The sequence below is a fragment of the Candoia aspera genome, chromosome 3 (genome assembly GCF_035149785.1).
Source record: "Candoia aspera isolate rCanAsp1 chromosome 3, rCanAsp1.hap2, whole genome shotgun sequence".
Taxonomy (NCBI): domain Eukaryota; kingdom Metazoa; phylum Chordata; class Lepidosauria; order Squamata; family Boidae; genus Candoia; species Candoia aspera.
Genome location: NC_086155.1, coordinates 86,169,478 through 86,185,228, shown reverse-complemented (window position 1 = coordinate 86,185,228; position 15,751 = coordinate 86,169,478). Strand labels below are relative to the sequence as shown.

The window sequence follows — 15,751 nt, the reverse complement described above, 5'->3', positions numbered from 1 at the left end:
TTAGCTAAATTGATGCTAAAATTTATTTAAAAGCTTCAAATGAAAAAAGTATAATTACCCTATATATAGGCTAAGATATTCTGTCTAAATCCTGCAATCTGATTTACATTTGAGGGCACTGCCTGCAGGCCTCTGGTATGGTAAATATATATTTTTACACTATAACTTTAAACTTTTGTGTCAGTTCTCCTTGTCTGAGATATCCACTGATAATCTATCAGTGGACTCTTAAAATATGTGACAGAAAAAGCAGTAATCGTGAGTTAATGAATGGATGCATATTAGTAAATAAAAGGTGAAATCCAGTTATTGCTTCTATATTAAACTTACTTTAATTATGTAGAATTTTAACAGATAAGTGTATGAGATAGAAACATTATGAAATATTAGAAAGGTCAAATTGCCATGTTAAAGGGGGATAAATGGATTTTCCTTTTCAGATAACATTACTTAAAAGTAATGGTGCAATAATAATATGCAGTTTATTTTCAATTAAATGTAAGATAATGCTAATTGTAGCTTTTCCACTGTGTTTCTGTAATAAAAAATGAAAATATTTAACACCAATAAACCCATTTTAGTACAAAATGTTTTTGCCTATTACTAAGACAGTAATAAGTAGTATTTTAAAGTCATTTTATAAAGAATTTTATTGAGTTTAAAGCAAAGATAAAAAAACTACAAAAAAGCAAGAAAAGACTATAAAACAAAAAGAAAAAAGTTCAGAACACAAGAAAAAGAATTTTTTAGAATTACATAAAGAAGTGACTTCCAACTTTCAACACCAAGAATATATAGCAATTTACATAATCAAACCCTTTGCTAAATCAAACCAAGATCACATTGTTTCTATAAATCATTCCATTAGCACATATATAAATCATTAAATATAATTGCTCCTTCCCCTTATACTAATAAAAGAAGAAAATATATAAATTTCTAAATCAACTTTCCTCCCCCCAAAAACAACCTTTATTTAACAATTCCCTTCCTAACACTGTTTAATAAATTTCTGACCACTATAATAAAAAATCAAATTATAAGATCATATAAATTGTCTACTTTTATTACTAATAATCTTTTATAACAACAATCAATCAACAACAATCTCAGCCTTATTAAACCTAAAACCAAACGATTATTACACCTTATAACTACCTTATAAATCTTAAAAATCAAACAAACCTAAAAAAAAGACCAGTAAATCTTAATCCAAGTCATTGAAAAGAACTGAATTCATAAAAACCTCATTATCAATCCAAGTAAACATTATTAAATTTTGAAATAAACCAGAACATTTACATAACTCCATTTTATGCATAAGGCATTTTTCACAGAGAAATCAAACAGCCCAACTTGCCCCCCTTAAAAACTCAAAGTTCTCAACAAAGAACCTCCCACTGAACAAGACCTGTACTTTCCCATAACAATCCCACAGCAAAACAACTCTGTTAGCAATTTGCTGTCCCTTTAATCACTTTACCACCAAGTAATCTTCAGTAGAAACATTCTTTTCTCTGGTAAAATCTTCATCTACTTCTAAAATGTCCTCAGCCAGATGACACATTTTAAAGAAGATGTTTTCCATAATGTCCCAAATATCTTGCAAAATAGCTTGGCAGGAATCCGACAAGATCTGTTTGATGGTCTGTTTGCAGGTCTGCACAAGCTCACAACGGAACTCTGAAAAAATCTGCTTGCAATCCTCCATTTTATGGGCAGTAGATTATGGCGCCCCCTAGATACTTCACTCCAGCAGATAGGAGTTGATGAGTTAATAGAAAAGATCTGAGTGAAATTGGCAGGAGAATGTGCATCAACAAGCAAGTCCCAGTGAAATTGAACAAAAAACTGGACATTCTACACTTCAGATTCAACCTGTAGGAGAATATTAAATCCTTCAAATTTAGTACAGGAAAAAAAATAGCAGGAAGGCAAACATTTATTCTCAGTGCTCCTTAATCTCTAAATGGAAAGACAAGCCAAAACATAAAATTTTTTTAAGAGTTTAATCCAGAAATAACGATAAGCATCAAGAGATTCTGCTTCTTCCTGTAGAAAGCCTCTCTTTAGGTACATAAACTTAAAAAAGAATATAAACTGGTTTAGAAATGGGTGGCTTGACCTACTGTCCCTTTGAGGCTACAAATGCGGCTTGGAAATGATGACATCCTTGCCTTCTGTCATCTCTTACCAGATTGTCGCGAATGCTGCGATTCTCTGGCTAGAAGACGGCATTTAGGAGAGCTGATGGGGTGATTCCAAGCTTTTTCTTCACGTGAAAAAGCTCTGGGTTCCAGGAAAAAGCCTGACAAGTGCCCCCAAAAAGCACGCATTGCCAGCTCTGCCTGCAGAACCGCGGACACAGCTGCTCAGTTGGCCATGTTCCCACCTGAAGTCTCGTATTTTAAAGACATTTGATTCAACCTTTGCCTAGATTCTTTTGGCTTCAGTGGAGGGTAATGGAAGTAAGACACTATTTCCTTTATGCTACTAGATCTTAAATGTGTAATTTTCACAGCTATACAAACAATACTGTATGAACCCCCCCCCCCAAAAAAAGCAGTCCACATGCCCATTTGAGAAAAATTTAATGGTATTTCTACCCAATAAAAATTGTAGACAATCAGCAAGTATAAATATATATATGTAGATTGTGGAAGGTGCAATAAATAAAAATGAGAATATTGTTGAATATTTTAAAATCATCTTAATGATTCAGATATAATCTATTCTAACATTTCTAGGTAAATTCTAGATATATCCCAAGTATCTTTATGTTGCCTGAATTGAGTCTTACTTTATTAATCCACTTCTGTTCCATGGCCTTCCTGGGATTTATAGACAGAAACAAATGTAGTATTATCACCACAAACTAATGCCACAAATTGCCAGGTGATGTTCCCCAAATCTTTGAAGATGTGGGAAAGCATAAGATTGTATAGAACTTTCTGGTATACCACAAGCTAATGGTCTTGAACTTGAACAAATGTTACCAATTTCACTGACTGAATAATTTCATTCCAGAAAAAAATTAAGCCAACACAACATTGTGTCTCTTAGACCCATCCCAGCTAGATTTACTAGAAGTATACCATGGCTGATGCATGAAAGGGCTCTGAGGTCCAGGGAAACAAAAAGGTTACATTACACAGTTTGGGCCTAAATTATCTGCAGGACCACCTATGCTCCTATAGCCTGCTGTGCATTCTTAGAGCTTTTGCAAGTCTTACTATTAACATTCTTACCATCAGCAGCTATTTTTATATTTTCCATGGCGAGGCCTAAACTTTGCAGTCATTTGCTGCTGGAGCTAAAGCTAACCCCTCTTTGTTACAACTTAATAGGAAAATTAAAATAATTTATTTTTACCCAGGCCATTCAGTTTATTAGTTGGGTTTTTCAAACTTTTATTCCATATGGATATTTGTAAAGCACCAAAAGCCACAAGTAGGAATGGGCTTTATGTAAACCTTTAAAATAAATATATTTTATCTTGTATTTTGCCTGAAGTTATCCACCAGTTGTAACCAGATATGTATGTTTTATGGCTAAGCCAAAATTAGATTAGATCTATTTTTTTTTCTTTAGTAAGAGTCTTAATTTTTTCTTTATTAGTATGGTGGCAACTATACCTTTTCTCAAGGAAGTGTTTATATTACCTGAATTTCATATAATAAGCCCAAACCTCAAGATTCCAACATTCCTAAAAGGCAGGGGTCCAGAGGACAATGGTATGCTTCAATCCTCCAAAGTTAATATCCTCAAGCTGTATAAGCCAAAAAGTAGGACCAGATGGTGTCATGTCTGCATCTATCTCTGATGGTTAAAACTGTGGTATCCATTATCAATTCATGAGTTACATGAAAAATGCATTGCAAATTAGTAACAGCAATCCTTCAGTGGGTTTGAGCAGCAGGACACCTGGGGCCCATACACAAAAGACTCTGTATCACACAAATATCTACTAGCTAGCATTTGGGCATATTCAACAGTGGCAAAAAGTAATATTTTTTGTTAATTTAGTCATGCTTGTCGTCATGTCATGCCACCTGCACTCCAGCTGTCAAACACATCATTTAATTTGCTGCAGCTTTCAGGAATACCAGAGGAGCCAGTATGTCTTGGAGTTGAGAAAATTTGGATCTATCAGTTGTGTTTATATAATGTGCTGGTCCCCAGGTAACTGAACCGTGGTCTAATGAATGATCCCAGTTGTCTGGGGTTGCACAGCACTGGACCAAAAATTAACTACACAGTGAGACACAGGTTATTTAAACATATTTTGTCCTAGCATATTTTGCAAACAGAGTCTTTATATCAATAGTTAGAAACCTAATGCCTTGAGAAGATTGAGGTCTATAACAAACTTAATCAGAGATCTTAGGAAATATCCATGGATCTTCAAGGATAGACAGTTATATTTGGTTCTCCATCGATTTGGAGTTTATTAATCACAGTCAAATAATGATTGTCCATTCTAAAGAAATCACTGGCTTCTATAGTGGAGACTGTTTTCTTAAACCAGTACAAAAATGAGGCCTCATGAATAAGTCCTGCTTCTGCTGAAATCAGATTGATAAGCCCATGGCTGTAATAGAGGTCATAGAATCCTGAGCTTTTCCTGTGCTAGACAGCTTTAATAACAGTATTAAAATCTCCTAAAGTTCAGCAGTGGGTTGTATGATATATTTACAAAACATCTGTCAGCTTCAAGTTCCCAACCAAATGTATTGAACAAAACACCACTCCTTTCATCTAACTGAATTGCCATTAAATAGTTCAGGTTAGTCTATTTTTTCCTGATGCTGGTTCAGAGGTGATTAAACTATTTCTGTTAACCGTTCTGACATTTATTAATCATACCTTCATACCAAAAGAGATTGCAGCTGAGCCATCAGTGCCACCAAGATTAGAAAGTGGCCCAGAAGGGAGGTTGGATAAGATACATGTATTCACCTTCCCTTTGTTTGAAAAACTCTCTCTACCATAAGAGTCTTGCCCATTATGAAACTTATGATGGACACTTACTCTACATACTCACAAAGAAGCCAAGAATTTTAAGTGCCCAAATACACCCAAAATATTGGGTTTGGCTTAACTGTGGATGATCTTATCTGTGAATATGTATATGGTAATACTTCTTTTAAAGTACCTGTATATCCCATATACACTCATGTATAAGACCATCCATGTATAAGATGACCTTCAAATTTTTAACCAAAATACCATGAAAAATGGACTATCTGTGGATTACCTATAGATAAGCTAGTTGTGAAAATTAAAATATACAAAAATTTTGAGGGTCAGCTTATCCATGGGTGGCATACTTTTCATGGTATTTTGGTTAAAAATTTGAGGGTCAGCGTATCCACAGATGGACTTACACATTAATATATATACTATCCTTCCTTTCTTCACCAAATCATATGTTCCCCTAACCACATTTGATCTTTAATACAGCTTAAAGCTCCTAAAATATGATTCACTACCAATCAGTTAAAGGTAAGTCTAGCATTCCCAATGTACTGCACATAGGCACCAGTGCACTTTACTTAACAGCATGCCAGTTCCCTCCAGACTTCTTAAATTTTAAACAAAACTAAATAGGAAATTGGCATGTTCTGAAGTTATGAAGAAGTCAACTTCATTTCCAAGATTAATTTATTAAATTTATTATAGCTGACGACTCCATTATTGTCTGGGAAGCTTACAAAATCCAGAAAACAATTAAATACACGAACTGGCAGCACAGACTAAAATGATAAACCATACAAATATGACAGGAACCCCACAAATACATCAATATATACATTAACTTCAGGCCTGGAAACTTTAGACCTTTACTGCCCCACAGGTGTTCTTGGAAAATAAAAACAATGGGTGACTACAGTCTACTATATCTGGAAGTAATTCAGTCCTCTCGGGGGAAAAAAATAGTAAAGGTAAGCTTGGATAGATAGAATATCCCAAGGGATATTCCAGAAAGGTTGAGGAAACATTATTTCCAGTTTATATGTTTTTCATGATTATTTATATCTAACCAATTTTGTGAGTATTTACAACATGCTTTCAAAATGTTATTTGTCATATTTACTTGCCATTTTTGTGTACTGCACATTCCAACAGTTACCTAGAGTGATTATTTTTAAATATACTATTTTCCTTCAGTAAAGGGTGTCATGAAAATTGAGTTGCTCATCTCACCACTTCAGCAGGGTGGCCTATAAGAATTAAAGCAGTCCCTACATTGGGAGAGATACCCCACATACAGATACTTTCCAGTCTAGCTCCAGTTTGCAACACTCTGCTCAAAACTTTGCTCCTTTCCAAATCTTTACTCCTCTTCTGCTGCTTTCCTCCATGGCCAGGTAGTTGTTACGACTAGACAATTTAGAGCATATTCTCTAACTTTCTGCAATTATAGACTACTAAACATTCAGCAAATACGAAAATTGTACAGTTAAACCAACACCCTTCCCTATGTTTTTGTCTTTAAGAACATGGAAGTTAAGCTTTTTTAGTGAATATAGTAAGTATAGCTCCACATGTGTATAGTATATAGTAAGTATAGCTTCACATTTTTTTATTGTTTATATTAATTAATAATTTATAAATAAACATTTTTAATTAATCCAAAATTAAGTATTCACTACTTGAATTATTTTATGTATCGTATCTCATGTTGGAATCTTAGTGTTAACTTGCTAATCGAGAATGTAAAGCAGAAAGAAGGAGAACAAGAAAAATAGAAATTTACAATTCATATCTATATTCTAATGACAGAGGTGATGCTGTTTCTGCTCTTATACCAGGAGCTGATATCTGGCTTGATGGTGGACAGTTTGAGCTATAGTTCAGGTTGTATAGCCAGTTGATTCTTTTTATTATTTTTTATTTCCATTAGATTTGAAAACCCAAATTTGTCCTTGTAAGTCACTGGGAATGGCAACAGGTTTTATAGCTGGGTTGGATAGTTCTGGATATTCAAATTGCACACTAAATCAGAAAATTGGAAGTGATTTCTTATTGAAGACTACTTTCTGTGCCTTGTCCAAGTTAAGTCAAGGCGCACATCAGATGTGCAAATTGAGATGCTGAAGGCATCACCTTGATAGATAGCTGCAAGTGAATTCCTAATTCATTCCTTGATTGCATCCAACTTTCCTGTTTTCTACTGTAGGATTGTTTTGAATATTTGTATTAACACTACTGATTTCTTTCACCAAAGAAAGCAGGCAATTAATGAGACTAGGGTAAGCGTTAAATTATTGTCAGCTAAGCCATTTGCACCCCAGTTCATATTTCTGAAGAAATACTGAAATATTGTCCTGAACATTAAAAAGTGTAACATTTTGACACAAACAGGCAGCAAACCCCACACTCACTCTAATGATGTTACCTAGTTGGGTATTGAAACATCTGCAAGCAAACAACCAAGGCCAGAGAGCACCAAGAACTCCACAGTTCAGCCCTGAGCTTCAGATATTCTCTTGTATTGGAATGGAATTGTCGAAACAGCTGCCAAAACTAGAATTATTTGACCTCACAACATTTAGTTTACAAAAACATTTTTGCTTGAAATCACATATATATTGTGGTTTGTTGTTTATTTGTTTAGTCGCTTCCGACTCTTCGTGACTTCATGGACCAGCCCACGCCAGAGCTTCCTGTCGGTCGTCAACACCCCCAGCTCCCCCAGGGACGAGTCCGTCACCTCTAGAATATCATCCATCCATCTTGCCCTTGGTCGGCCCCTCTTCCTTTTGCCTTCCACTCTCCCTAGCATCAGCATCTTCTCCAGGGTGTCCTGTCTTCTCATGATGTGGCCAAAGTATTTCAGTTTTGCCTTTAATATCATTCCCTCAAGTGAGCAGTCTGGCTTTATTTCCTGGAGGATGGACTGGTTGGATCTTCTTGCAGTCCAAGGCACTCTCAGAATTTTCCTCCAACACCACAGTTCAAAAGCATCGATCTTCCTTCGCTCAGCCTTCCTTATGGTCCAGCTCTCGCAGCCATATGTTACTACAGGGAACACCATTGCTTTAACTATGCGGGCCTTTGTTGTCAGTGTGATGTCTCTGCTCTTAACTATTTTATCGAGATTGGTCATTGCTCTTCTTCCAAGGATTAAGCGTCTTCTGATTTCCTGACTGCAGTCAGCATCTGCAGTAATCTTTGCACCTAGGAATACAAAGTCTTTCACTGCTTCTACATTTTCTCCCTCTATTTGCCAGTTATCAATCAAGCTGGTTGCCATAATCTTGGTTTTTTTGAGGTTTAGCTGCAAACCAGCTTTTGCACTTTCTTCTTTCACCTTCATCATAAGGCTCCTCAGTTCCTCTTCACTTTCAGCCATCAAAGTGGTATCATCTGCATATCTGAGATTGTTAATGTTTCTTCCAGAGATTTTAACTCCAGCCTTGGATTCCTCAAGGCCAGCTTGTCGCACGATGTGTTCTTCATACAAGTTGAATAGGTAGGGTGAGAGTATACAGCCCTGCCGTACTCCTTTCCCAATCTTAAACCAGTCTGTTGTTCCGTGGTCTGTTCTTACTGTTGCTACTTGGTCGTTATACAGATTCTTCAGGAGGCATACAAGATGACTTGGTATCCCCATACCACTAAGAACTTGCCACAATTTGTTATGGTCCACACAGTCAAAGGCTTTAGAATAGTCAATAAAACAGAAATAGATGTTTTTCTGAAACTCCCTGGCTTTTTCCATTATCCAGCGGATATTGGCAATTTGGTCTCTAGTTCCTCTGCCTTTTCTAAACCCAGCTTGTACGTCTGGCAATTCTCGCTCCATGAACTGCTGAAGTCTACCTTGCAGGATCTTGAGCATTACCTTACTGGCATGTGAAATGAGTGCCACTGTTCGATAGTTTGAACATTCTTTAGTGTTTCCCTTTTTTGGTATGGGGATATAAGTTGATTTTTTCCAGTCTGATGGCCATTCTTGTGTTTTCCAAATTTGCTGGCATATAGCATGCATTACCTTGACAGCATCATCTTGCAAGATTTTGAACAGTTCAGCTGGGATGCCGTCGTCTCCTGCTGCCTTGTTATTAGCAATGCTTCTTAAGGCCCACTCAACCTCACTCTTCAGGATGTCTGGCTCTAGCTCACTGACCACACCGTCAAAGCTATCCCCGATATTGTTATCCTTCCTATACAGGTTTTCTGTATATTCTTGCCACCTTTTCTTGATCTCTTCTTCTTCTGTTAGGTCCTTGCCATCTTTGTTTTTGATCATACTCATTTTTGCCTGGAATTTACCTCCGATGTTTCTAATTTTCTGGAAGAGGTCTCTTGTCCTTCCTATTCTATTGTCTTCTTCCACTTCCGCGCATTGCTTGTTTTAAAATAATTCCTTATCTCTTCTGGCTAACCTCTGGAATTTTGCATTTAATTGGGCATATCTCCCCCTATCACTGTTGCCTTTTGCTTTCCTTCTTTCTTGGGCTACTTCTAGTGTCTCAGCAGACAGCCATTTTGCCTTCTTGGTTTTCTCTTTCTTTGGGATGTATTTTGTTGCCGCCTCCTGAACAATGCTGCCAACTTCTGTCCAGAGTTCTTCCGGGACCCTATCTACTAAGTCCAGTCCCTTAAATCTATTCTTCACCTCCACTGCATATTCCTTAGGAATATTAGTGAGCTCATATCTAGCTGATCTGGGGGTCTTCCCTAATCTCTTGAGTCTGATCCTAAATTGTGGAAGAAGAAGTTCGTGATCTGAACTACAGTCAGCTCCAGGCCTTGTTTTTACCGACTGTACAGATGTCCGCCACCTTTGGCTGCAAAGGATGTAATCAATCTGATTTCGGTGTTGTCCATCTGGTGAAGTCCATGTATAAAGCCGTCTCTTAGGTTGTTGGAAGAGAGTGTTTGTTATGCAGAGTGAATTGTCTTGGCAAAATTCTATCAGCCTGTGTCCTGCTTCGTTTTGTTCTCCCAGGCCATACTTACCTGTAATTCCAGGTGTCATTTGACTGCCCACCTTAGCATTCCAGTCTCCTGTGATGAAAATAACATCTCTTTTAGGCGTGTTGTCCAGCAGGTGCTGCAGATCCTCATAGAACTGCTCTACTTCAGCTTCTTCAGCATTTGTGGTTGGGGCGTATATTTGGATCACTGTGATGTTAGATGGCTTGCCCTGAATTCGAATTGAGATCATTCTATCATTTTTTGGGTTGTATCCAAGCACTGCTTTAGCCACTTTACTATTAATTATGAAGGCTACTCCATTTCTTCTGTGGTCCTCTTGTCCGCAGTAGTAGATCTGGTGGTCATTTGATGTGAAGTGGCCCATTCCAGTCCATTTCAGTTCACTGACGCCCAGAATGTCTATCTTTAATCTTGACATCTCACCAATAAGCACATCCAATTTGCCCTGGCTCATAGATCTTACATTCCAGGTTCCGATGGTGTGTTGATCCTTAGAACATCGGATTCGCCGTTCACCACCAGCACCGTCGGCCGCTAGCCGTCCTTTCAGCTTTGAGCTAGCTGCGTCATCACGTCTGGGGCTAGTTGAGCTCATCCTCTGTTCCTCCCCAGTAGCATTTTGACCATCTTCCGACCTGGGGGTCTCATCTTCCGATGGTATACCGACATATCTCTGGTTGTACTGATCCATTTAGTTTTCACGGCAAGAATACTGAGGTGGGTTGCCATTACCTTCCCCAGGGATCGCATTTAGTCTGACCTCTCTGTCATGACCGTCCCGTCTTGGGTGGCCCTTCACGGTTTAGCTCATGGCATCATTGAGGTGCTCAAGCTCCAGCACCACGACAAGGTAACGATCCTTTGCTGAAGATATATTGTGGTAGTATTTGGATAATTATTAAGCTTTAGGATGAAGCTTGAACTGGCCCTAAATTACTATTGTTTGCTGAGTATACTATATAACAATAATAGTAAATACCATATTCAGAGTGCTGAGCATTGAGTTCAGCTCACAGTAACATTGGCAGGACCACCACAGAAGAGTAACATTTAATTAGCACAGGGTGAACAAAGTTAAGGCTTGAGACTGGCCAGAGTTGAGAACTGAGAACATGAATGGTACCTAAAGCAGTGTTGCTTTCCTACCAAAACAGCTCTGATAGGCAAACAAAGAGTTGAATGAAGTAATAAAACACACTCATGCCAGTGTCCGAGTCACAGAGCTCATCATAGAATTCAGCCTTCCTCTACTGTTATCCATATATGAAAATGAATTTGAGGTACGCAACCTCAGAAGTAGCAGAAAAGGCATCAAATCTGCAAGGCACTTTGAAATGTGAAGCAGTTTGAAGGCATGTGATTCAGTTGCTGTTTTGAAACAGGTCTCCACTTTGATCTGCTTTGTTGAGATAATTGAAGTATCTTTGGATTGAAGCATTTCTTTGAACCTTTGTACACTGTAATAGATTTTATAATTCTATTAATTTGTAATTGTTAGATCTTTGTTTTTCACAATAACTCCCTGCATTGATGTTTGCTTTTCTTTGGAATTTTTTTTAGTAAGGATATTTAAGTTAATGTTTATTTTTGCCCGTTTCAGGTAGTTTATCTGGTAAAAATGAAGGATGTTCACTCATATGTCTATTGTCAAAAAATCAAATATTTCAATGAAAAGATGGGAAAAGAAAAATATTTAACAAATCAAATTTGTACTAAGGATTCATTTTCCATAAATATTTTCTTAAAAGAAAATAAATTATCAAAAATTAAAAATGTAATTCTTTATAGACTTTGAGAGTATTTTACAAGAAATGGCAGTGCTTTGCTTGTTTCCTTCCAGTTTCTTCACTGAATAGGCAGAATAACAGTGGGTCTCATGCTCATGGGAAGAGATAAAAAAATCAAATGTATATGCTTGTAAATCTACAATACGTGCTAGATTTTTATTACTTACTGGTAGCTAACCCTTCAGTATAGTTTCACCCTATGTTGTTGAGAAACCAGACTTTTGAATAATTCATTTTTAGCTTCTCTTCAGCTAATGTGGTTGCTGATATTTCTCTGGTTAGAAATGGTCAGTTAAGAGTTGTCATTGTGATTAATTTATTTTTAAAGATGGTGTGAGACAACTACTGAGTATATTGATCTCTAAATTTAATTCACATTCATTTTTTTTTATTTTTCTTCGGATGTAGCGAGCTCAAGCTGTTCTACAGGCAGTAACTGCTGTGCAGACAACAAATACTCCCATAAGTGGAACTACAGTTAGTGAGAGTGCAGTAACTCCAGCTCAGAGTCCAGTCCTTAGAATAATTATTGACAACATGTACTACCCAGTAACCCTTGATGTTCTTCACCAAGTAAGTTGCCTTTATGAGTAATTTTCATTCTCTTTTTTAACAGAGCGCCAAACAAAAATATAGCTATGCCTCTTAATGTTTAGTTCATCAGGTTGAATTTACCATATATTGTGACATTCTCCTCCTATGTTTTCCCATATTCACTGTCAGGGGAGTGTGAAACATTGTGGCTACATAACACAAGATAAATAATTGTAAACCATTAATTTTGAAGAAAGTAGATATACTGAAGTTGCCCTTTAAATTTGGCCCAGAGTGAGAAGATAGTATAGGGCAGATACCTGATATCTTGCATTCTATACAGAGACTATAGAAGAGTAGAATGGATATGACGTAGTTATAAAGTGAAAGGGAAGATTTCCATCCTTATTCATAAACAGAAAGAAAAAGATTAATGCCAGATAAAATCTCTTCCCTTCCCTCCACCCCCAATGGGGAAACCTAAATTATTAAATGATTTTGATGACTTAGAGTAATTGATGAAGAAATATTACATGTACACTACTCTCATGTACTGTTAAAATTGGACAGTTGGATTGGATCAGAACTCAGTTATACTTAAAATACTTAGAACTAGCCTATTGAAATAAATGGAACTTAAGCTATTCTAAGTATGATTAAGTGGTTCATTCTTTTTGTCTTACCAGGTATTCTGTATCACTATTATATTTTGCAAAGGCACTGCACTTGTTTTAATCTCATTTTAAATGTGGAGCAATTTTGAAACTAGTTAGAATGAAGTTAGTGATGAAGTTTTATGAATGTTTTCTCTTGTCTTGAATCTTTTATTGTGATATAGCATGCCGATAAAGCTGCTTCATTACACCATGATAGAGTAGAAGTCTTGAACACACATGACCAATCTGTGGGCTACTTCTGGACCACAGAACCCCAAAAAGAAAGGCAGGAAAATGGCATTCTACAGTAGGATAACTCTTGTTCATTGTAGAGGCAGGGCTGAAAGATTCTAACAGTACTTTCTGAGAGAATCAGTTGTTCCATTCCTAGTTCTGGCCTTGCATTGCTGTAGACAGAATGCATGTGTGGCAGCTTTGCTGTGAAGGACTTGTTTGTCTACCAGTTAGTACCATGGCTACTAAACTCACAGATAGCAGTTTGCTGTTTATAGGCATTATGGAGGACTGTTCTGATGGCTTGGGCTGAGCAAGAATACAGGCCTCCAGTGATGCAACTGTATATACTCCCATTTCCTCACACTATTCCATGTAGGAATACAAGATCAGTGCTTCAACTGCCAACTCACTAGCCACAAGCTTTCTGCCTCTCATGCCTTCCAGAGGGCTTGTTACCTCTGGGGTGTCAACTCTGGCATTGGAGGAGAAGAAAACCAGTTGTGACAGACCCCTGATGCCCTACTGCCTTGCACAGAAAGAACAGCTGCACTTAAATGGCTCAATTGGCTTTGCCATGTTATATCCTGTCCTGGAGGTCTCATACCATTCTGCATGCTGGAGGCCCACAGTTGCATCCAGAGGTTCTCCAATTGGGCTACAGCCATGCAGATTAAGCCCTCTCCTCCCTTAGGGGAGAAATACAAGAAATACCTCCTTGAAGATCCCCACCTGAGTGGCCCCCAAAAGGAAGCCATAAGGGGGAAAGCAGCACCTTTCTCCATCCCCTCCTTTTTTTTTTTTGATGCTTCCTCCCCAGATCTCCATTAGAGAGATGAAGAGATATGTAGAAAAAGAGATATGCTACCCATGGAGGGAGTTAGCCAATCTTCCCTCCATGGGACTAGAATTTAGATCCCTTCAGAACTAGTTGGAGATAAAGGAACCAGAACTGTTTACTCACACTGGTGCTCTTTTGGATCTGCTAGCTCTCTGACATTTTTAAGAAGACCCTTGAGGCAGAGTGAGAGGTCCCAGGGGCATGGGGGCACTTCCTGATCTTCAAGCTCAGCTTCTTCTCACACGCAGCCCTAGACCTTCTCAAGATGTCCCCAGTGGATGTGGCAGCTTTCAGAAAGGTATAATGAGTAAAGATGGGACTCTACTGCAACAACCCAGAGGATAGCAGGATGGAGATCCTACATTGTAGAGCACACAGGAATACAACTTTCCTTGTCACATCAGGAGTGAGAGCATATGAACAAGCTAGCCAAATCTTCTGCCTTTAAGGTGGAAACTAATCTGGATAGCACCCTTTCTCAGCCAGTGGTATGGCAGCAGACATAGCCCTAGCAGAAAACTGTGGAAAAAAACTTGGAACGTCTACTGTAAATTAAAATCAGTCCTCATGTTGGTGTAGTTCAAAGATAATAAACTGTTCATAGAGGCCCAAATAATGTCCTTATTGAGATTAAGTACAAAATTAAAGTGCACCACAGCCAAGAAAAATGCAAAGGCAGTTGATACCTCCCTTTCCCTGTACTTCCTACTGTACCCATACTAGACTCAGGGACCACAAGATACACAGATCATCAGAAGACTTCCAAATGAATCACATCAGCATCAGTAGCTCTGAACAAGTTCCACACACTACTCAGAAGCCAGAACATCCTCTTCTCAACAGACAACATGACTATATAAATCTCCATCAAGAGAGAGGGAGACAGCAGATTAAGGCAGCTAATGGAGACAGACTAATTTATTTATTTATTATTCAAATTTTATTACCACCCATCTCCCCCAAAAGAGGGACTCTAATGCCTACACTGAGTGAAGGAGCTATGATGGTGGACTGGCTTGGATATGAAGTCATGGAGTCTCAATCCCATGGTGTTCTTGTTCTTTGAAAGGTCATTGGAAGACTCTGTAGCACCTCCCACCAAACGCAAGGTGAAGCAGTCTCATACTGTGTGACTTGGAGTAGAAGCAACAGTTGTCTTCAGTGTATCTAGCCCAAGACCCACTGTGCACATTCCCACTGTTTCTGCTGATTCCCAGGCTTATGAGACTAATGAAAGACTGGAAAGCAAAACTAATACTGATAGTGCCATGGTATTTGGAACTTGTCCAATCCCAACTCTGGGCAATGTTACCAGATGTCAGCCTTGTGAGGTAGTCCAGACATGAAGCATGTCCAGATGAACTAATTCTACTTTATTGTAAGGTCACATTAACAGAATCTTGCAAGTCTGAAAGTACATTTCTCCATCATCTTGAAGCCCAAGAAACTAGGGAGAATCCCTTATGAGATGTTTGCCATTCCCACATTCCTTCTGTGGGCTAAGCTGCCCCTTATCCAACAATTTCCTTGGATGTGGCTCTGCCCTGTCTCCCAAGGTCATTCCCGCATACCATTACACCAGATCTCCTGAACTATGGATGATTCATTCTGGGCAGTGTCACCATACCCTAACTGTTTACAACCTCATGTGTGCACATTGAGTACAGCCATCTTACCAGCCCCAGCCTAAGATAGCAAAACCATCTTAACATCTGAAAGTGCTTCCACCACTTGCATATATGAACTCA

At 38.1% G+C, this 15,751-nt stretch overlaps 1 protein-coding gene across 4 annotated transcripts in view; it reads left to right on the top strand.

Moving 5' to 3' along the window:
• The window catches only part of PTBP2 (polypyrimidine tract binding protein 2), an 80,926-nt gene that overhangs the window by 32,582 nt on the left and 32,593 nt on the right, over nt 1-15,751 (top strand). For all 4 annotated transcript variants that reach the window (XM_063298277.1, XM_063298276.1, XM_063298275.1 and 1 more), the window contains exon 6: nt 12,147-12,311. In XM_063298277.1, coding sequence (XP_063154347.1) covers nt 12,147-12,311 — 165 coding nt within the window. The remainder of the gene's footprint in view (nt 1-12,146; nt 12,312-15,751) is intronic.